Source organism: Grammomys surdaster, unplaced genomic scaffold (assembly GCF_004785775.1).
Source record: "Grammomys surdaster isolate TR1022 unplaced genomic scaffold, NIH_TR_1.0 233, whole genome shotgun sequence".
Lineage (NCBI taxonomy): Eukaryota > Metazoa > Chordata > Mammalia > Rodentia > Muridae > Grammomys > Grammomys surdaster.
This window is the reverse complement of record NW_021604678.1, coordinates 7,916,180-7,938,370: the sequence shown is the minus strand read 5'-3', so window position 1 is coordinate 7,938,370 and position 22,191 is coordinate 7,916,180. Positions and strand designations below refer to the sequence as shown.

The 22,191-nt window shown below is 41.2% G+C and overlaps 1 protein-coding gene across 1 annotated transcript in view; it reads left to right on the top strand.

Moving 5' to 3' along the window:
* Fras1 (Fraser extracellular matrix complex subunit 1) overlaps window positions 1-22,191 on the top strand; it is a gene marked incomplete at its 5' end in the record, with an annotated part of 247,779 nt that overhangs the window by 140,977 nt on the left and 84,611 nt on the right. Inside the window, 7 exons of the mRNA XM_028773698.1 lie at window positions 1,275-1,391; window positions 6,804-6,918; window positions 8,948-9,085; window positions 11,235-11,267; window positions 14,302-14,433; window positions 15,467-15,592; window positions 17,848-18,095. Of these exons, the coding sequence (XP_028629531.1) occupies window positions 1,275-1,391; window positions 6,804-6,918; window positions 8,948-9,085; window positions 11,235-11,267; window positions 14,302-14,433; window positions 15,467-15,592; window positions 17,848-18,095 (909 nt within the window). The remainder of the gene's footprint in view (window positions 1-1,274; window positions 1,392-6,803; window positions 6,919-8,947; window positions 9,086-11,234; window positions 11,268-14,301; window positions 14,434-15,466; window positions 15,593-17,847; window positions 18,096-22,191) is intronic.

Genomic DNA, 22,191 nt, shown 5'->3' with positions numbered 1-22,191 from the left:
TTCACAACCTGACCAATGTTGTTTCTTTGCTTTTGCAATAGAAGGAAATATCTCCCCCAACTCTTAATTTCTTAAATCTACCAAAGTCATCTTGGTCAATGGCAAGATTATAAACCCAACTGACCCATTTATTATTCTGACTTTGAGACATTTGCTCTTTTTTTCCTCCAATTTTCTCTGTACAAAGTGGAATAATAATATTGCTTTGTGGGGAATAGGAAGATCACCTTTGAAAAGCTCATAAGAGCTGAGCCCATACTAGCTGATCAGTGAAGTATGGCTGTGTCATCGGGATCACTTACAGCATCAATGTAAGACTGGCATCTCCTTGAAGACATCTGGCTAACCTGAAACCTCCCAGCAGGCATCTGACATAATCTAGAGGAAAGCTAAGATGCTTTTCCTGTTGAGTGCAGGGTACAGTACCCTGCCTTCTGTCTTAAAGAACACTCATATAACCACTTTTAGCCACAGAGGTCTCCACCATTCGTGTGATGAGCCTGAGGAAACAGTGGAGACAAGAGATACTTGAGGCACTGAGGAGCTAGAGAAAGTGATGGAGAACACCACAGGTCTAGGGGCTGGCTTCTTACAGGCTCTCACTAGTCTCCAATTCATCATCCTCCTGCCTTGGCTTCCCTAGCACTGGATTACAGGCATTGCCACTATCCTCAGCACCAATTTCAACATTTTGAAGCTAAATAAATAAATAATGTTGATTTTGTGACCACTGCCCTAACTGTAAATGTTACTAATGTACAGCCATGAGGGTGAGATGTATGATTAATGGTCCATGTGTCAGTATCTATGCTGGGTAAATATGAAAGGAATGGGATTAAGAAAGCATGCAATAGACACATGGTAAACATGTTCTACAGCTAGAAAAATTATCCACTTTCAAGACTGTTTACTACTATAGCAAGATGTTATAACATTGGGTTAAATAAAAAGAATTTCAAGTACATGTGAAATTAGAGATATCATAGAAAAAGATTAATCTGAAATGCTTCAGTGTGTTACTAACCACTCTAGGCAGTGAAAGTCTATATTTTCTTTCCTATTTATACTCTCTTGGACTTTACAAACTCTGTGAAATGGTTATGTAGCCTTTTATAATCAGTAAATGATTAGCAGTACAATATAAAGAATGGAATGTGAGTTGTGATTTGGCACATACAGAATTCAAAGGCAGATGGCTCTGTGGGGAGGTTAAGGGGAAACATGTTCTTTCCAGGAGAAAATGAAAGACTTATCATGATTACTTTGTTTCTCAGGTGTCTAGTGCCACCAATGCCCAGGACCACCTGGAGAGTCACATGTTCAACATTGCAATCTTACCTCAGGTGCCTGAGGCACCTAAGCTCTCCCTGGGGACATCTCTCCATATGACTGTGAGTTGAATGAGAGGGCTAATGCTTCCCTCTTGAACAAAGTACTGACTCATGCAGAAGCAAAGTGAGACAGCGCCCTGGTGTGGGATGTACTAAATTCTTTGCCCAAAATCCAGACCCCAGCGTCATGGAGAACAGCCCTGGAAAAACATTTCTTTTTTTTTTTTTTTTTTTTTTTTTAGGTTTTGGTTGTCCTTTTTTTTTTATTATTATTTTTTTTATTTTTTTTTTTTTTTGGATGATTTATTTACATTTCCTATGTTGTCCCCTTACCCCATCCCCCACCACCCCCTCGGAACCCCCAATCCCCTCGCCCCTCCTCCTTCTTCTCTGTGGATGTAACCTCTATCTACACCCCCCCACTCCCACCTCCCCACCCTCAAAATTCCCACCCCCTGGGGCATCCAGCCTTCATGAGGTCAAGGTTCTCTTCTTCCACCTATGCCCAGCAGGGCCCTCCACTTTTACATATTCAGCTGAAGCCCTGGATCCCCCCCTAAGTGCTCCCAGGCTGGTGGTTTAGACCCTGGGAGCTGTGGTTGGTTGGTATTGGAAAAACATTTCTTACCAACTTGGAAAAGGAACTTAGAGTCCCACCCAGAATAAAAGATTACGTAGAACTCATCTTGACCACCCATCCATCGACCCTTACCTCCTATGGCACTTCATACAGCTATAGTGGCTCTCCCTGAGTACTTAAAAGAAACTAGGGTTGTAATCACACCTCTAGGGTGTGATTATTATGCCAGTTATAGCACCACCTGGCTCGAAAAGCTGTTCCTTGTGTATTAGAGCCCTACAAGAAGCCGACTTTCTTCTGTAAGAGCTTCCTGGAGAAGGTAGTGTCAGTGCTGAGTCTAGAGAAATGAGGACCAGTCAGTTATCTAAGTGAATATTGGGATGGGGAAGGTAGGTGGTGGTGGAGGACGGATAGCCAAGGGTGTTCAGAGCACATGGAAGACCCTGAGGTGAGAAAGCCAATGGTAGCTGAGAAATAGCCAATAGTTCAAGAAATGACCTGGAGAATTGAGGAAAGCATATTGGGGGTGTAAAGATAATTACATCCAATCCCAGAAGGCCTTGCATGCTCTGTGGAAATGAATGCGACCCATGGAAAGATCTAGCACTCATGTCCAACCACGGCCCATGGGATGCATATAAGACAGCTAAGACACAAAATCATAAGCTAACCTGGAACACTAAGATTTTCCTTGCAGTATTCTAATGGCTCAATTGCATGATTCTTGAGCATAAATATTGTTGATGTCAATATCATATTGCAGTGGCAATAGTTGGATTTCGTGAAGGAAGGTACCACCTAGGTTGGCCTGTAAAGCACAGTCGAGACAAGTAGGAATACTAAATACAGCATAGCCCTGTTTCTAGGGTAGGTGGAATGCTCGATTGTTCTTCCACACAGAACCATGAGCATGCAAACCCCTGTAAATTAATTATTACGGGTCCATGTTTTAGTTAACACCCACATAATTACACTTCGAGGTAAGATATCAGCCTTGAGCCACAACAAAGAGAACAGTGATAGTTTCAGAAATTACGGGACTGGGAAATGACAAAGACATAAAGGGGGAAAGTAGAAAGTTTTTAATGAATAGCTAGTATCGGCATTTCCAGCGTAAACTGTAATTTAAAGAAATCATAATTCAGCAACATTATAAAGTCTATAATTCATCATTCTGACTAGAGGAACTTGGATCAGAATTTTCTCTAAACTGTAAGGAAAAATGTGCATACACATTTCTTGCCAAATGCAAAGCACTGTTATTTTGAGTTTAGAAGGTGGGGGGAAGAAAGGGGCCAGGAGCCGTGGAGGTACTGCTATTTGCTTTGCCATGGTCTTCTACAGAGACGTCATCTGCTTCGGCTTTAATCTCTGGCTGCACATTTGCAGATTAGGTCTGTCTGTTTGAACCTTGCATTTCTCAAAAGTCGGTTTACTGTAAAATGTGCTTTAGCTTACATTACTTAGAACATACAGAGTTGATATTCCTTTTGACGTTTATTAGGGCCCTAACTGTAGGTCATGCTTGTTATATGTGACAAAATGCAGCCTCATTCAGTGATTTGAACTCATCTAAACACTAAAGCTTTGCACATATTTGGTAAATTGTGAAGACGTGGTAAATACAAATGAAATATTTTTATATCGTCCATACAAATATTTCACAGGTGTGTTTGAGAGGAGTCTGTCTTTGTTTATTCATTATTTCCTCTGAGTGCTGAAGAAGTCACTGGAGAGTCAGTGACCTTAAAACACAGTTTCTAGTTCAAGGATCTTTCTATCTAAGAGGAGCCAGGCAAATAAATAAGCAGGGGAATCACTCTGTGCTGAAGGCACAGCAGGGCAACCATTCCAGAGCAAGTAGGAGGGAGGGTGTCTTGTGCAGTGAAGCACAGGACCGTCACACAGGGGCTTCCTCTAGGAGTGGAGCTGAGTGCTGAGCATAATTATTTCTAGATCAGGGTTCTTAAGGTCTCAGACTTAAGTATGTTTTGGAGTCACCTGGAGAGTTATTAAAATACATTAGCACTCACTCTGAGTTTTCTAATTCAGTAAGTCTGGTTGTAGAGTCAAGAATCTGCAATTCTAGCACGTCCCCAGGTGGTTCTTCACAGTAGCCAAGGGCTGGGAATAACCTGAGTGTCCATCAGTAGATAAAAACAGATCAAGAAACTGCGGTGTGATGTGTGTGTGTGTGCACTTTCACAATAGAATAAGATACAGCCATATAATAAAAAGTAATTCTGTCATAAGGGGCAACCTAGATTAACCTCGAAACATTCAAAGGGAAATAAGCTAAAAACTAAGTAGAGCAAGAAGATCAGGCTCCCCTTGTACAACAATGTAGAGAGTCAGATTCGCAGGGAAGAAGGTAGAGCGGTGATTGCCAGGGTTGGGAGGGGAGTAGAGGAAGGGATGGAGGAGAACCTACTTGACGGATGTGCAGTCTAGGTTTTCTAAGGTGGCAGAGTTGTACAGCTTTTTTGTAGAGCAACATGCATTATAGTTAACAATACTCTACACTCAGCAACAGTTAAGATGATTAAAAAACTGAAAAGCAATTAGAGATGGAGAGATTTAGAGATACAGCCAATAAGAATGTACAAAGACTCCTGTCCTAAGGATACAGCTGTGCCTTTGATGGAGGTCAGGAATGTAGTAGGCATGACAGCCTCCGTTTGGGATGGGTTTACAAAAGGCATCTGGAATATACAATATCACTGTGAGAACCTGACTTCTATACCCTTCTTTACCCTGCATGCCGGGTAAAGTCATGGCAGGTAAGGAACAAGATTTGATATCCCCCTGGTACCATGGCTGAAAACAACCAGTAGAGAAGGTGAGAGCCATGCGAAGCCATTGTGAGGGCCAGGGAGAGGCTGGCTCTGAGCAGAGCAGCACTATCATGGGGAGGCTGGCTCTGAGCAGAGCAGCACTATCATGGGGAGGCTGGCTCTGAGCAGAGCAGCAGTATCATGGGGAGGCTGGCTCTGAGCAGAGCAGCACTATCATGGGGAGAAGGATTTGGAATCTAGATGTGGTCAGAAGTGAGAGAGTATGATGTAAACTATAATCTTTGGCCAGATGTTATAAAAAAAATATCTTCTATAATTATTTCCATGAAGCCTAATCTCCCACTTCTTGGTATCTTTAATTGATGAATACCGAATATTCCAAGTAATTAGAATTGACTAATTTGATGTATTACAGCCTCAATATTGCTTTAGAAAATTAAGTCTTCCAATCTTCTACATAATATTTATTTCAATCAGTAAAGACATGGAATCTTTAAATTCCAAAATAGAAAATCTTGGCTAGAACCCGTTTCCCTTTCCAGTGGTTCTATGTTTATAATAATGATCTTCTTATTATTGTGTTGTTTAGAAGCATATAAATTTTCAGATGTTTTCTATGGCATTTTGAGAATATTTGATTATAGTGGTTTTGACACTGGAAGATGCTAAACCGTGATGAACATGGTGCTGAAGCTGTGCTTTTTGTCTATTTATCGGTACCTATGTGGATGGTCTGTAAACATCTTTTATGGGGCATATATTTTTAATTTGTTGTCCTTACTTGCTTTATGTTAGCATAGGAGGGTGGGGGAGACCAGCTGCTGTTGGAAATTCTAATTTTCTTGCTCATTACATTCCAGACCTGTGCAAAGGCCTGAAATGTGATTCTTTACTGTAGGGGATTGTCCTAACCTGCAGATGCTGCCTCACCCTGGGACAGCTATGCCTTTGGGACAATTAGAGAGCAACTGGAGCCCTCGGCTTTTTATGGTTAAAAATAAGAATACCACACCCTCCTATGAGTAAGAGTGAGCCCCGTTTAATCCTCTTCTAAATGGAGAAATTCCTTCGGAACAGAGCAGGGCATTAAAGGCATGAGAGCAGGTCAAATTCTACCCTACCTTCAGGGTCAGTCCCAAAAAGTCTACAGTGGGCAGGCTGCTTTGTTCTTTTTTGACACAGCACCTGTGACTGAAGCCCCAGGCTCACACTAGTGTTCCCTCTACTTGTTGACACACTGGTTTTGTGGCAGCTGCCCTCAACTCACTGCCATGCAGAAGATGAAAGTCTGACCCTTTGGGCTTCTGAGTGTTGTCACGGTTCTGAGATGTGAATATGGGCGGAGGAAACACCATCTGGGTGGAAGAAACTTCAGGGACTCTGTCCAGTTAACATTACTCTGATTGTTCACTGAAAGGCAGAAGAGAATGGTGGAATTTAGTTCCTCTGAATAGTACAGTAGAAGCAAAGATAACAGAGGGGAATTTTGTGTACTTTAATAAGCGGCTGTAATGTAAATAGCTAGCCGCTTTTGGTGTCCAGAGCTGGGCTCATCTTTAGCCCTTTGAAGCCAGAATGCTAAACAATTTCCATTAATAAAGCTTGGGGCACTGGAGTTCTCTGAAGAACCTCATGGTGATAAGACTTCAACCTCTCAGCCTGACCCTCTCAATGGATGCCAGATTCACCCTCAGCCTGTGAAGTTAGTGTAGCAGAGATACAGTGAGCCTGCTGTGAACGACCAGCCGTGGTGCCTTATTTCTCAGTGTTCTACTGCAGGTTCCTTCTGGGGAAGCCACGATCATATTGGAACACCAACAACATGCTCTGACATAAATTTGATGACTGTGAGGGAGGAAGGTATGAGAGTAAGGACACCTGCTGAGGCCTGGATCAAAGGTTTCTGGGCTGGCCACATTCATAGTGTGAGAGACCAGATCCTTCATTTAAATTTTGGAGATGATCTCATAAAATGAGACTAATTCTGAAGTCCAGAGAAAACTTGGTCTTGTTTTCTTTATAAGATGTGGCTTTGCCTCTGGCTCTTGTTATCATCATGCTTCTGATTTTTCTTCTTGCTTTCTCCATCCCGCCCAGGCTCGTGAAAATGGCCTAAGTGTCATTCAGCCACAGTCCTTATCCTTTGTGAAGGGAGAGAGTCCCAGTGGGAAGATCATATACAACATCACCGTACCTCTGCATCCAAACCAAGGTAAGGTATCAGAGTGATGCTCTTACAGTGAAGGGGTTTCTGAGTGATGCTCTTGCCTTGTGGTGCTGGGCCAGTCTTAAAACCTCTGGGCTTTTGCCTGCTTCTTTACACAGAGATGCTTATGGGGGGTGTAAAGGGGAACAGATATTCATGTTCCATGTTTGTGCCCTCTGATTTAAAAAGAAGAGGAAATGGGATGTATGTTTTCTTGGGCTCTGACAGAGCTGTACCAGAGTCATAACGTCCCCTCCGGTCCACTTATAGAACTACACACACCCAGGCACTGTCTGAAGAGGTTTGGACAGGCAAACAGATCAAAATGAACGAGTGCTTTTGACTAGAGCTTCTGTCAAAGTCTAAAGGGCGATGAACCACATGGACTCTGTGCCTTCTCCAGTTGGATAAGTCACTCTTCCCATAGGAAAAAATGGAAACATGTAGCCACAGCTGGAGGCCAGGTGGCACCTGTCATCAGCCTCCAGCCTCTAGTTCTCTTAATGCTGGGCTTAACTAATAAGCCTGTGCCTGGGAGAAGTCATAGGAAGGCCAGCTTCCATAGTGGCAGCTCTGCTTTTTCCTCTGAGACTGCCTCTCTCACGAGCAAGAGGTCTTCTCATTACCACATCCCCAAGAAGAAAAAGGGTGTAATAATGAAACTCCATAGCCCTTTGATAAAAGCTAAGGAAATGAAGAGACTTTAAGTTGTATCTAGAGGTTGCCCCCATGGTGCGAGTTTTCAGGCTGATCTAGTCTGCTTCCTGCAGAATGATTGCTCATCTCAAAAAGTGAGTTAGCTCAACACCAAAATCGTCACGTGCCTCCTTCTAAATACTAAATAAGACAAGAGAGATGAGCACAGTATAGTTCCGTGCCTGAAAAGCTTGTGAACTGCAGACCAGCCTTCAGCCATGAGAGCTTTGATCATAAACTGAGTGATGAGCCTAGGTCTGATGTAGAACAGTCAAGACCCATGTCTTTGTTGCTAGGATCGTCACAGAAATGGAGGAGGGTCTGAAGTTAAAAGGAAGTCTAGGAAAGCATATTTTTAGCACATCATCAGAAGATAATTTTCTCCCATGTCTTAGGGACCTCTTTACCTTTTATATATTGAAACCCAGTTGAAAGTTTCATAGTGATAGCAATGTGTAGTTTACTTACAGAAAGTCACATGCACTGAACTGTATTAGTGGCAGTGATTCACCCCTTACCATGCATAGTTCATGTTTCCTGAACACAGTGAAGACTGTTTGTGTCTCTGTCTCTTTCTCATTTTTCTTTGCTCTTGTTCTTATCTATATCTATATCCATTTATCTATCATGTATCCATCATCTATCTCTTTAATCCATCTATCTATCTATCTATCTATCTATCTATCTATCTATCTATGATCTATCTATCTATGTATCTATGTATCTATCTATCTATCTATCATCTATCTATCATCTATCTATCATCTATCTATCTATGTATATCTATCTATCTATCTATCCACCATCTATCTCTCCATCTGTCATCTAGATATGTGTGCATATTTGTGTGCATGTGCTTCAGTATGTGGAGATGTGTGCGAGTGTGCAGCATGTGTGCCTGTGAAGACTAGAGGTAGACAGACAGCAGGTGTTGCTTGCTGTCCATCTTATTAGTGGAGCAGTTTTTCCCATGAACCTGGACATGACCTAGGCTGGCTGGCCCACAAGCCTGAGGGGTTCTTTCCATTTCTCTCTCCCGACACTGGGATTATAGCATAGGTGTGTGTTATCCTGCTCAGCCATGAGTTCTGTGTATTCAAAGTCGGGTTCTCATGCTTGTATACCAAGGCACTTTACTGGCTGAGCCATCTCCTGGCTGAAAATCTGTCCATTTCTTGAGTAACTTCACAGCAATAGTGTAGGACCAGCTCAGGAGCCAATGCTCAGGAATGATAAAGACTCTCATTCACTCACCAGCAAGGAAAGTTTGATCGGCCTGTCTTCGTGTCTCCAAGAGTTGCTGTCTATACTTATGTCCATCTCTTTCCCCCTCCCCCAGGTATTATTGAGCACAGAGACCGGCCTCACTCTCCTGTTCAGTATTTCACTCAGGAAGATATAAACCAAGGCCAGATCATGTATCGGCCTCCCGCAGCACCTCCCCACCTCCAGGAGATCATGGCCTTCTCGTTTGCTGGTAATGCTTCTGTCTCTGCCTTAAGCACTGAGTGTCTCTCAATCTTCATGGCTAGTTCTCCATCTCTTCCCAAAAACCTGTGTATAGAAAGGTGGTCACATTCTTCTCCCTATTCAACATAACTTGGGGCCTGTCAACCTGTATAGACTTGGGGCCCAGATCTATCTATCTATCTATCTGTCTATCTATCTCTGTCATGAATTCACATACATAAGCATACTTTCAGCCAAATTTTATTGGCTCTGGTGTGCCAGTCTCTGAATGAGGGGTCAGAGATATAGTGGAGAGCAGAAAAGAGCCACTGCCCCTGTTCTTAGACTGACTATGTGGCTAAGTGTAGAGACGATGAGGTAAATATTCACAGTAATAAATATCAAGTTGTAGACTGAGATAAGAGCTCTGGAAAAAGGAGGAAGGTTCAGCGGTAACATTAAGCATAACGGCTGACATGGACTGAGGACTCAAGAGGTCTCTGCACATGGAGCTATTGACAAAGTGGAGTGGGCAGAGGTTAACGCAGCTGAAAGTACATATAGGGATGCAGGGAGAACATTTCTGGAAGAAAAGAAAGTGTAACATCCCAGTAATTTCAAAGGAGGCCATGGTACTGCTGTGATGTACAGGGTCTAGCAGAGCAGGCAGGGATGTGCCTGACAGGACAGATAGGCCAGACTTTATACTCTAAAGAAGCTGTAAAGATCTGGGTTTATAACACGAAGGTTTATAACATAAACCTGAAATGATTTTCATGAGGACTCTTTCACCACAGTGACATGAATGGACTTGGCAAAGAGGCCAGAGTAGGAAGCCAAGTCCTCTGAGGACTGCAGTCTCTCAGGGTAGAGTCCATGTACGCATCGAGGATGCAGGTAATCTTCACGTATGAGCTTCAGGACTTGGCAGGTGACAACTTTCAAATTTTTCTTCTGAAAAGTTGATTAGAAATTCCCAAGTAATTAATAAAAATATTGTGTTGGGGTGGGAGAGGGACAAAAGAAGTCAAGACTAAACCAGAAAACAAAGATTGAGTAGGAAACGAACTGATGAAATTATGTTATTTATTGAAGCTCGTACACATCCATCCACTGCTGCAGAATACTGAATGCTGTCCACTGTCTCTTCTCTTTTCTCTCGGCCCAGTAGTCAGCACAGCCCCCCCTCCCCCTGAGTTCTACCTTGGATTGATTCTAAAAGTCTTTATGTCTATTTCGTATGATGTTTAAGGAGTATGTGTTGTGGACCTTTATAAACAGTGGGATTACTTTTATATTGTAAATTTCTTCAAACAAAGCAGGTGGTGTTTTTCTTAGTAAATTGACTATAGATTAAATAATTGTAGGGTTTCTTTTTTGATTATGGTAAACATAACTGGTCTTTGGGATTATGTAGTATATGTTCAATTGTCCAGAAAATGATTAACATCTCAATGAGATTGAAAATCCCTAAGGGCAGGAAGAGGCCCTTCTCACAGGAGGACCCATGGTAGTTAGTAACTGGTTAACTAATAGCCCATGGAAGTATTCACGGTTCTCAGCCCCTACTTTATAAGACCTACTTTACAGGAAACTTGGCTATCCTGGGATTAGAGAGGGAAAAAAACACATCAGTAGTGGTTAAAGTAATTTCCAAATCTTCTGCACTTGTCTTCGTTCTATGAGTCTCTTTGGAGAGGATAGAAGAGCCATGTCCTGTCCAATCTATGAGACAAATACCACAAAATAAATCTCTCATGGTTCCAGTGGGCAAATCAATGTCTCAGACATCACTCAGTTTTAGGATAGAATTGGTCAACCTCCCCCACCCCTGCACCACTGAATACTGTCAGTATTAAACATTACCCACGTTCACCAGTTTGTAGGACTTTATGTACTGATAAAATAGGATCGGAATGAACGTATTACAAATCACCCTAACTGCTGTGACATCAAATTATTCCAGTATGAATATGCATTTTATATTTAAAATTAATGTGGGCATCATTAAGTCCAACATTTCTAGAGCAGAGGACCTTCTGATCACTCCTAAAGCCAGACAGTTTAGATTTAAACATCTTTACTTCCCTAATCACTGTTGTATGATTTGTAACTTCCCCTTCTCTTTCTGATCCCAAGATGTTTAGAACTCTGACTTTATTCTCTTGCTCTTTCAGGTCTCCCAGAATCAGTGAAATTTTACTTCACAGGTAAAGACTTCAATCTCAGCTTTATTAGAGGCCAGAGTGTGTCCTTCTGTGACATTCCTTCTGTTTTGATTCCTAAAAAATTTATGTGGTTTCTCTCCTAAAACATGTCTCTTCTGACAGAATCGTGTGGTTAATCAAATAGCAATGGCTTAATTTTGTATTCATAGAAAAAAATCCTACTAAGAATGCCAAATGTCAATGTTGTTTAAGCCCTAGTGGAATTTGTCTAATATTTACTGTAAAGAAACAATAGAAGTTAAGATCTTAAAAGTTGGGGGTCCACAACCTGGAGTCCAGCCTGTTCTTGGAACAGTCCCTAAAATCTTTGAACCTAAATACTTCATCCATAATAGAGATTAGCATCGTGTTATTTGTTCAATCTCCAGTACAATGGTTGGTATATAAACATCCATGTGTTACACCTAGCTGATGTATACTAGTTATACGAGGTCCTGAATGACGTCACTTATTAAATGCCTCTGGAGGGGAAAGTCTGTGGATTCAGAGCATGAACTGAAAACGCTTCTAGAAATCTCTGCATCCTAAGTTTGCCGTGTACTGCAATAGACTCAGAGGTAGCACAAGGAAAGGCTATTCTTGCTCAGGTTAGAATGAAGATGGCTGACTTTTAAGACAGCTGTTTAACTGGGATTAACCATTCTGTTGGAATCCCCCAATCCTCGGATCCTGTGATATTTCATGTGGGAATAAATCTTGGTGGGACAGAAAAAACTTTTCTACTCAGACTCCCCTGTGTTTCTTTTCTCTTTGATGGGAAGCATCATGCAGTAAACATCAGTGTTGCACCACGGCTGCATGAACTCACTGTCAGTTCATATCTAGTGAGGGACCTGCAGGTGACTAATGCCATCAGTATCCACAAATGGCTGTTGTTTCTTTTGTTAAAATCAATTTTTAATAAGCGTTATCATGGGAATTACCTAGGACTGTTCTAAAGATGGGTGCTGTTCTCAGTATTTTTGAGCTAAGGATCCTACATGCTCTATCTAGTATTGAAAAGGGGCAGACAGTGTTTAATGTGACCTCCTGACCTGCAGTATGGGATAGTTACATGGTCTGAGGTATAAGAGGTGTCACAAAAAAGCAAGGATATCAGCATACCTCATCCTTTTAGCCAGAAGCCTTGAGGAGGTGGAAGGCCAACAATTAATTTTCCCAAGACCTGAAATTAAATGATCCTTGAGCTTTCATAAAGCTAAAAGAATGGGTCTTGGGCTGATCTTAAACTATCTTGTTTTCAGTCCAAGATATTTGTTTGTTTGTTTGTGTGTGCGTGTGTGTATGTGTGTATTTGGGGAATGTATGTTTTGGGAAGAATGCTTTTGGAATCTAGTAGGAAGGCAGTCACTTCTTTGAAAGGAGTTTGTGAAAGAGAATTTTGAACAATTCTAGGCAAAGAACACATCAGGTGAATGGGGTCTGCAGGAAACATTTATCCTAAATAGGCAGTGTGAGTGTTTCCCAAAGAAAGCGGAGAACCTCCTTAATTGAAGGAGATACGCAGTTCTTAATATTTTTATTGTCAATTTTTATTTTTATTTGCCTTTTTATTTTTTATTGTCATTTGCCTTCCTTCAAAACACTGCAACTGAGCGATATGTTTTCTAATTACACAATATTCACTGGTAGATAGCTTTCTGGCTCACGAGAGGCAAGGGCATGTTTGGTCACAGTGTTCAACTGTGATTGGGCCAAAGCTCTTGCAGTGTTAGGCTTTGCTGACTTCCACTATGTTGAAGTCTCCCTGAGCTTTTTCTACATAAAAGTAAAACCAATGAAAACAATAGTAAATATAACTGTGGTTTCACAATTATTTCTTTTACTAAACACAGAGATTTCTATTGTGGACCCTAGGAACCTCAAGAGAGTCCTGAGTTAACTAAAATTAACAGAAGAGTGCATGTTTGTCCACAAGCCTTCAGTGTTAAAGGTTATCCAGTATCTATCTTTGATCATCCAAAGAGAAGGAGATTAAATGTACACAGAGGAACAGTGGCAATTATTTTAACACTTTATTAAAATGACCAGAGCCACAAAACCTTCATTTTCATGTGGATTTTGTCCTCTGTTATACCAAGGGGCTGTTTGGCCCTTCTCTGTGACCAGACATGAACCCTGTCTTGTAAAGTCTCAATCATTTAGATCTGTCTCCAAGACAGACCTAAAACAACCCTAGTGAATTCATTGTTCCCGAGCCATGCTTTCTGCAGCTTATGACGTCAGATTCCTGCTGACTTGCTGCCAAGTCCAGAAGAAAGTAAAAGAAACCTGTTTCTGGAAACCAAACCATCTGCAAGTGAAAAGTCATTTCAAACCATCATGAGTCCCATTTTCTCTGTAGCCATGGCAGAGTGCACACCGATGGACCAGCATCCACTGCATCTGGGTTCACTACAGCTGCTTCAGGAAGGGCAGAGGAATATTGAGTTATGGGGAAAAAAACAGAAATAAGAGTCAAGGGCTGGACAATTCTGCCTTCATTTCTTGTAGAAGATGGGGCTCCACTTGGATAGAGATAAGCCAGGGAAATGAAACATAAGGTGACTGTTTTGCTACAGTTTCTTCTATTTGTGGTCTTCTATGTCTTCTGTTTGTGGTCATGTATATAATAAGGACAGGGTAAAAACGGATCTGCTTACTGACACACAATTGTTGCAAAACACTTGAACAGAAAATATTGTTTGTCCTTACAAAAACTAATATGAAATAGAGTCACTCCTAAAAGAAGTTCTAAAAAGAGTGTTATTTCTAGAACAGTGGAAGGAAGAATTGATTCAAGGAACCTTTTCATAAATAAAAGTCTGCTGGTACTACTTGAGAACACATTTTTTAAAGATATATCTATGTATTTATGTATGAGTCCTCTGTCTTAATGCAATCCAGAAGAGGGACTCTTAACCCATAACAGATGGCACCGGGGTGCAGAAGGCTATCTAGCCAAGGGTAGACTTCAACTTTAGTTAGCAGAGTTTTCTCACATGTGTGTTTGTGTCTTTGTCTTTATTCTTGCCAGTTTCTGATGGGCAGCATACGAGTCCAGAGATGGCTCTCACCATTCACTTGCTGCACTCTGATCGGCAGCCACCAGCGTTTCAGCTCAAGGCTCCTCTGCTGGAAGTTATCCCTGGAGGCCATACCTCCTTAGGTGAGAACTGGGGGCCTGAAAGAAGCGTGCCTTGGACATTGGACTGTCCAGCTGCAGCATTCCTGTGGAAACTTTTTGGTGGTGGCCCAAAAGGCAGTGACCTCCTCTTCTAGAAGTGTGTGAGCTCCTACCTACATCCATCCCATTCTTATGCAAATAAAAGCAGTTCTGAGAGCCTGCTAGGAGGAAATAGATCCTTCATGGGCCAGCTTTGTGATGGAATGCTAAGCAGAATTTATTTCCCAGCCTCCAGGAGTTTGATTTGTTATCCTTGCTCCAATGTAAAGTAACAGAGCTGAGGAGAGAATGGAAGGAACAGGTTTCAGTGACTGCTTTTGGTTTCTGTTTAGAAAGTGATTGGGAACAGAAATGACAGATCACAGCAACCTTCAGGAGCTGTGAGGAGCGACAGCTGCCCATCCTGTGCAGGATTTTATTTCTAATTATGCTTATTCTTCACAGATTTTTTTTTTAAATCAAGGACACTTTATTGGTGAAAGGCACACACTGCGATATTTTGTTAGGTGTACCCTCTAGATCCATATGTATTTTCTACATGGGGATTTGGTCCTGAAGATAATTGTGTTATTTCTATAATTCAACCAAAAATTATTTGTAAGCAGTATTATAAACAAGCATATAGGCAACAGAAAAACAACAATGTTTTTATGCTATGCATTGCTTCCTTGATGGCCAGAGCAGCCATCATGAAACCTAGCTCTCTCAGTAGATTTAGGAAAATAAAGTGCGTAAGATGAAAAGCAAGACCAGTCCCTGAATATTTCTGAAAGAGACTAGTCAGGACAGGCCTGCGGCTGGCCTTGAGTGCTTGCCCTCATTTCCTCATGGGAGGAAAGGATATTCTGAACTCTCAGCTACCTAGTTGTAAGGGAACTTTTGAAAGAACCTACTCTAACTGCCAGGTGGGCGGTCCTCATCTTCACTATGATTGCGGGTTACTCCCTGCGGGATGAGACGCACAGCTGGTCTGTGGTGTTGATCTGTGGTGAGCCTCTCTTTCTCCTTTCCACAGGCCTGAAGTTGGAAGTGAGAGACGCTCAGGTGGTTCCGGAAGAGCTCTTCTTCCAGCTTCAGAAACCTCCTCAGCATGGCATGCTCGTGAAGTACACAGCAGAGTCCTCGGTGACCATGGCTGCAGGTAGCTGCTATCTTTGTACCTGGCCAGTTTGGGGGATTTTTTTTTTAACCTTTAGTTATTATTAGTTTTTATGTGACTCAGACAAAAGGCGAAATGTATTTGGGCAATTCAATAGGAGAAGAGACATTTTCAGCCAAGACTTTAGACTTCTACTACATGCCTCCATCTCCCTCCTGCTCCAGCCATGATCTAAAATCAGGGGAGCTGCAGGGAAGATGGGCCAATGAGCCTTTAGTTCACTTAGGGAGTAGATGGTAAGATGGAGAAGAAGCTTTTCATGGAGGTTCATATGTTCTCTTAATTTCAAATGTGAATTTTTACAAAATTTGTCTGAGATTCTGGTAATTTTGGCTCTATGTTTCTTCATCCATTAAAAAGGAGCCATACTTTAAAATGCTATATAAACTATGTAACAGTGTGGCTGTGTAGCCAGTTTTTAAAAATACTATGTAGTGAGCTTGCCTGGGTTATAAGTACTACATGTTGGGGCTACACGGTTGGCTCAGCACTTAAGACCACTTGTTTCTCTTTCAGAGAACCCAGGTTCAGTTCCCAGCACACACAGGTGGCCCACAGCCATCAATAACTCCAGGTCCAGAAGATCCAGTGCCCATTTCTGACATTCACCAAAACACACACACGGTACATATCTAGTTGTGTAGGCAAAACATTCATATACATAAAACAAATCTAAAAATAATTTTAAATATATATTGACTGCTTAAGGAGTATAGAAAAGCAGCTGGAAAACAATATAAATCTAGATGTTTATTTAAATAGTGAGCCCTTATATAGCAGAACAAATATTCTTTATTAATGCCGTATCTCACTTCCGTAATCTCTGCTTTCTCAAATCTCTGAAATGGCTCCTGTTTAGAGTCCTGGTAATACATTCTTCTGAATTTCCCCAGTGGGGTAAATCTTTGCCCTTAAATGCAGATTAAAAATTTAAAGAACCACTAATAGGCTCTTGGGAGTCACAAAGGCAACATTTTTAGGGTAATGAAAAAGGAATCATCATGAGGACCACTTTACAATATCCCAGGAGGAGCATAAAGCCTCCCTTGTCCTGTTCCCTCAGTGTTGCATTTAACCTGTGCATCATAGTCCTGTTTCCCCCAGTGATGCTTTTAACCTGCACTTATGTGTGGTACCTGGCATCTGAAGGTGTTGGTAAAGACTTAAGAGCTATTCTTAGGGGCTGATAGCACTGGTGATACGGAACTGTGCACTTAGGGGGTAGATGGGAAGATGGAGAAGCAGCAAAGTCCTCAGCCTTGGCACAGGCTGATTAATGAATAATCATTATAGCAAGGAATCTGCAGAAGATGGAACTCCAAAGAATGCTCTAGAAGAACATTCCCAAGTCTATTTCCACAGCTGTGTTCTGTGGCCCATAACTAGAAGCACGCTTCATTTGAAGCAACAACAAACAAACAAACAAACAAACAAACAAACAAACAGAAGTTCCATGGCCCAAAAACTTTGAGCAACTTTAGTATTTGTGAATTATATTTTCTAAATTTCTAATCAAACTTAAAGTGTCAATTTGAATTGCATTTAACTTTGTTTTCTACAACCTCTGTGATTCTAAGACTTCCCACAATACCTGTTTTGGCTGTTACGGTGATGTGTTATAAATGAGTCCTCTGAGCTATGCGATTTGTGCTTTTAACATCAAGAAACAACCTCCCTCACAATGTTAGTGTTTGCATATGCTAAACAAACACTGAGCCCAAGTTCTAATCCCTCCAATGTATTTTCACATTTTCAATTAAAAAAAACCATAAACACTCAAAATAGTGGAGTGTCATCTCTTAAGTCTTTAAGTCTTCAAGAAATGTCCAGTACTTGATTAGATCAGAGGAATGGTCAAGAAGAATATAAGTGTGTTCTTTGTATTTCTAGAACTAAGAGTGATGAATATTCATCCAGAACCCAAAATTAGTTCAATATGATTTAGAACTTTAAAAAACAAAATACACTAAGGCTATCACCCGGAGAAATTAGCTACCTTGTAAAGCAGCCTCTCACACTGAGAATGGGGAAGGAGGGCCTAAGCCACCCTTTCTCCTTGGTGATGTAGAGGGAATCCTAAATTGGATGGGCACTTGGATTCACTAGCGTCCGAGACCTGGAGTCTATGATTCTAGGCTCACTTTGAAATCTGGAGAACAGAGGTGCTGTATGAATGGGTAACGTTATTCCCAGAAGTCGCTGGCTTTACAGTTTGGGTTTGTTTTTATCCTCGGAAGGTGACACTTTCACATATCATGAAGTTGAGAGAAACGTTCTGCAGTACATACATGATGGGTCCTCTGCCTGGGAGGACAACATGGAGATCTCAGTCACAGATGGCCTGACAGTGACAACATCAGAAGTCAAAGTGGAGGTGTCCTCATCAGAGAACCGAGGGCCCAGGCCGGCCCCTGGCTCCTCCCTGAGCATGACTGTTGCTAGTCAACACACAGCCATAATCACCAGGTCACACCTTGCCTATGTGGTAAGTGCTGACATCGATTCTCTTGTTCTTGGCACTTGAGTGGGCTGCCTAGGGAGCTGCACCATGCCTGAGTACTTGGGCAGCAGGTACAGATGGTGTAAAAGGCTCTTTTCTCAGATGCTTTCCTTGGAAACAGACTGGATATTCTGCCCTTGCCCAGTGTCCTAGCAGTGGACAAGTGAAAGCCTGTCTCTGGTGAGGGCTGAGGATATGGTTCCGTGGATGAAGCACATGCTACAGGAGTGTGAAGCCTAGATCTTCAGGACTCATATAAAAGCATGTGGGCACAGGTCCTTGAGCCAGTGGGCTGCCTAGATTAACTGAGTCAGCAAGCTTGTTCCAGCAATAGACCTTGCCTCTGGTGATCAAAAAACATCGTATCTGGCCTCTACATGTTTATGTACACACATGTGAATTTACATGCACAAACACCTATACCACAGACTCAGACACACACAAAGAAGAAGAAAAATTATGATAAGAACATTGGGAACCCCAAGGTCGTGTGATGGTCAAAAGGCAACAGTTCCCTTGTTATAACAGCTTCTGATCCATTTTTTGAGTGTGAGTTCAAGCACTCTACTGGGATTTTAGGGAAGACATGGTTGAGAAGAGTTTGCCTGGTCAGTGATGAAGGGGTAATGGCCTATCTTGGCTTCCTGAAAGAAAGCTGACTTTCACTGGCTTTGTTGTTGTAGAGTCTAGACAGAACATGAGGCTCTGCTTGGTGGTGCCTCTCTGTAGACTTCCTAGGCCATACTATTGCCTGCTGGCCATCTCTTACCCTAAGATGAAGGTAGTGAAGGAAATGAAGGGAAACTAAGATAGTGGGGATTTCCCCTATGTTTGGCTCAGACTTGATTAAATGATCTTGGTAATTAAACTCGCCTCCCTTCTTTGATTCTGCATCTAGGGCAAAGGATAATGAGGTTAATTAATTTTATTTTGCAGTTATATGTGTTGTAAAAAGATAAGTGCTGTCTATATAAACATAATAATGATTAGCTGTTATGCTTTGAAAGGAAGGATAATTTTTTTGCATGGTAATCAATCTTAATATTGAATTTTTCCCTCACTGGCCTCAAAATTACAGTGAACAGCCTGTCTCTATCACTCATCTTTAAATGCTGTATGGTCTAAGTTCCCCTTTCCTGAGCTGAAGACTCTTTACTGTAAAGTCCCACATAATGAGAATTAGATATAGCACTGGCTTCTCAATGTTTGCTCTGTACAGATTATTTTCCCCTTTAGATTATCTTAAATGGTAAGGGACTGAATACCAGTTGATTTCTCTTGTGAGTGTGTTACAGTTTCAGCAAAAGGTCCAATAATTTTTAATTGGCAGATTATTTTTTATCTTAGGTTATGGTCTTTTGATCCTGTGAAAGTTATAAATTTGTAAAAATGTATGAGTTCAGACTTAATCAAGAGATCACCAGGCTTGAAAGATGTCTGACAGACCGAAATAGCAGCCTAGGAACAGCGCCTGTCCATTAACCACATATTATAAGCTGCACAGCAGAATGTGAGCTCATTGGCAATTGAACATATATTTTCAAAAATTGATTGAATGTGAATTTACCCAGCAGAGCAGAAAGATTTCAGGGAATGCTTCTAGCCTTCTGAAAGCACAGTGTGGCATACATTCTTAAAGGATACACACAGCCTGTCTGTCAGCTGTACTGTATGGAAATGTTTTGCCTGAAATACTGAAGAATTCAATAATGGAAAAGCCATCTGAAATGACATTCATAAATGAGTAGAGCACAAAGAGATAGGAAGAGCTGAGTCTCTTCATAATTAGAGCGTGGGCACCAGGAAGACACTGAGAGAAGAGGATGGCGGGATATACCAAAGCCAAGGTGGGATTCTGCGTGATTTGTTCTCTAATTCTATTGCATTTTCCAGTTTTAGATAGGACTTCAAACTATAGCCAAGAATAAGCTTGAACATCTGGTCACTTCCTGCTTCTATTTCCCACGTGCTTGGACTGTAGGTGTTCACTGGCACACAGAGTTGTATGCAGTGCTAGGGATCAGACCCAGGATTTTATATGTGCTAGGCAAGCACTCTGCAAAATAAACCATCCCCTGCAACAGCTTCCTTAGAGTAGGGGGCTCTGGACTTTGGATTGATGGGTTTTAATTCAATCTTGCCCCTCTGGAGTAAATTGGCCGTTGGCAAGTTGTTTAAACACTTTCCCTCACTTTTCTTGTTTGTAATACTAGAAATGAAAGATTAATATTAAAACATGAACAGCATTTATTTCCATATAACATTTAAACCTGAAATAATTCAAAATGCAACACAATAACTTTATTATACATTGTGTATTTGAGAATCACTTTTAACAAAATATAGAAAGTTCCAGGGAAAAACCTATGCTATAACCAACTGCATAGAAAACCCAAATGAGTTTCCTGATTAAAAAAAAAAATGAAAGTAGGAAATGAGGAGGAAGAGGGAGCCAACCACACTAAGCCTCACCTCTAACCTCAGCACTTAGAGTTCTCAGTAGGAAAATAGGAGGCCCTCACACTTCAGGTCAGCCTGGGCTATGTTTAAAAAAAAAAAAAATCTCCAAAATATAAAAAGGGGAAAAGGAAAAGAAACTCCCAAAGATTAGAGTCTAACTCAGTGTTATTTTTTAAAAATCAAAAATATATCTTCTAGTGATATACCAAGCCATATTTAAAGATTCAAACCTGGAGTGGTGTTGTATACCTTTAATTCCAGCACTCGGAAGGTAGAGGCACGTAGATCTCTGAGTTCAAAACCATCCTAGACAACAGACCTAGTTCCAGGACAGCCAGGGCCACATAGTGCAACCCTGTCTTGAAAAACAAAATAAATAATGATTAAGGAAAGGAGAAACAAAGTCAAGAATGCTAAAAGGGTTCCGGGGCAGAATAAGAGAAGTGCACACAAGTTAATTATGTGTGTGTGTGTTCCAGAATGATTTTGTGCACGTATCTGTGAGTATGCCGAGACCAGAAGACAATGTTGTATACTGAGCTTTTTGTTTGAGACAGTGTGTCTCACTCACCCAGGACTCTCCATATCTGCAAGGCTGACTGGCCTGTCAGAGGTCTGCCAGTCTACCTACTCGGTGCTGGGATTGTAAGCATATGTCACCAAATCTGACTTTCTTTAATATAGTTTCTAAGGATCAAGCTCAGGTCCTTATGGTTGCAAATTAAGCACTTTTCCTGACTAAGCTATCTTCCCAGACCTTAAATTAATTATTATCTAATTCTCACATTGAATGGTAGATATATGCTAAATAATTATGTATATTCACTATAGCTACATATTACATGTTAATTTATTTAGAATTAATAAGAAGAATAAAATGAAAATAAGAACTCATCCAAAATTAACATGAAGGGCTTTGAACAGGGAAATTACATGAGAGCAGGATCCACTTTCTTATGCATGTTAATGAACTCACGATCTCTTAGCTGGTCTTAAATTTAGTGATTTTTTTTTTAAATTATGACAAGATATTTTGAAGAAGAATACAATTGCCGATTTCTCACATTTTAATCCCATAACATTTTCAAAATTGAAGTATAATAAGATGATGCCTGGCACAAAATAAGCATTTCTTTGCCAGATTTGCTCTGAGTCAGAGACTCTTTATTCTAATCAAGAGTTAGGTATGCTGTCCTTGTGTCTTCTCACAACTCAGAAGAGGATACCTGAACTTTTTCAGTAGTCTTTTAAAGATCTTTCTCAGTGGGAACTCGTAGATGGTAACCTATGTTTTCTATTTAATCCCCTCACATGGAGAGAGGAGAAAACAGTAAGAGTATATACATTTAGAAGAAATTTTCTGGAATCATGCTACCTGCGTAAGTTCCCATTTCTTTCTGGGCTAGTGTCAGATGAGCTGAGGCAGTTCTGTGACGTGGATGGACATGACAAGGCCTCAGAGCTTACTTGCCTGGCCCAGCACATATCTGCTCTACATCCTTTGCAGACACTCACAAGCTGCACAGTGTAGCCAGGAAAATTTGCCTCTGACAGTAAAACTGATCATGTAACATTTTTTTCATTGATGCTGAAATAAAACAGAGAGCCCCCATTTTCATAG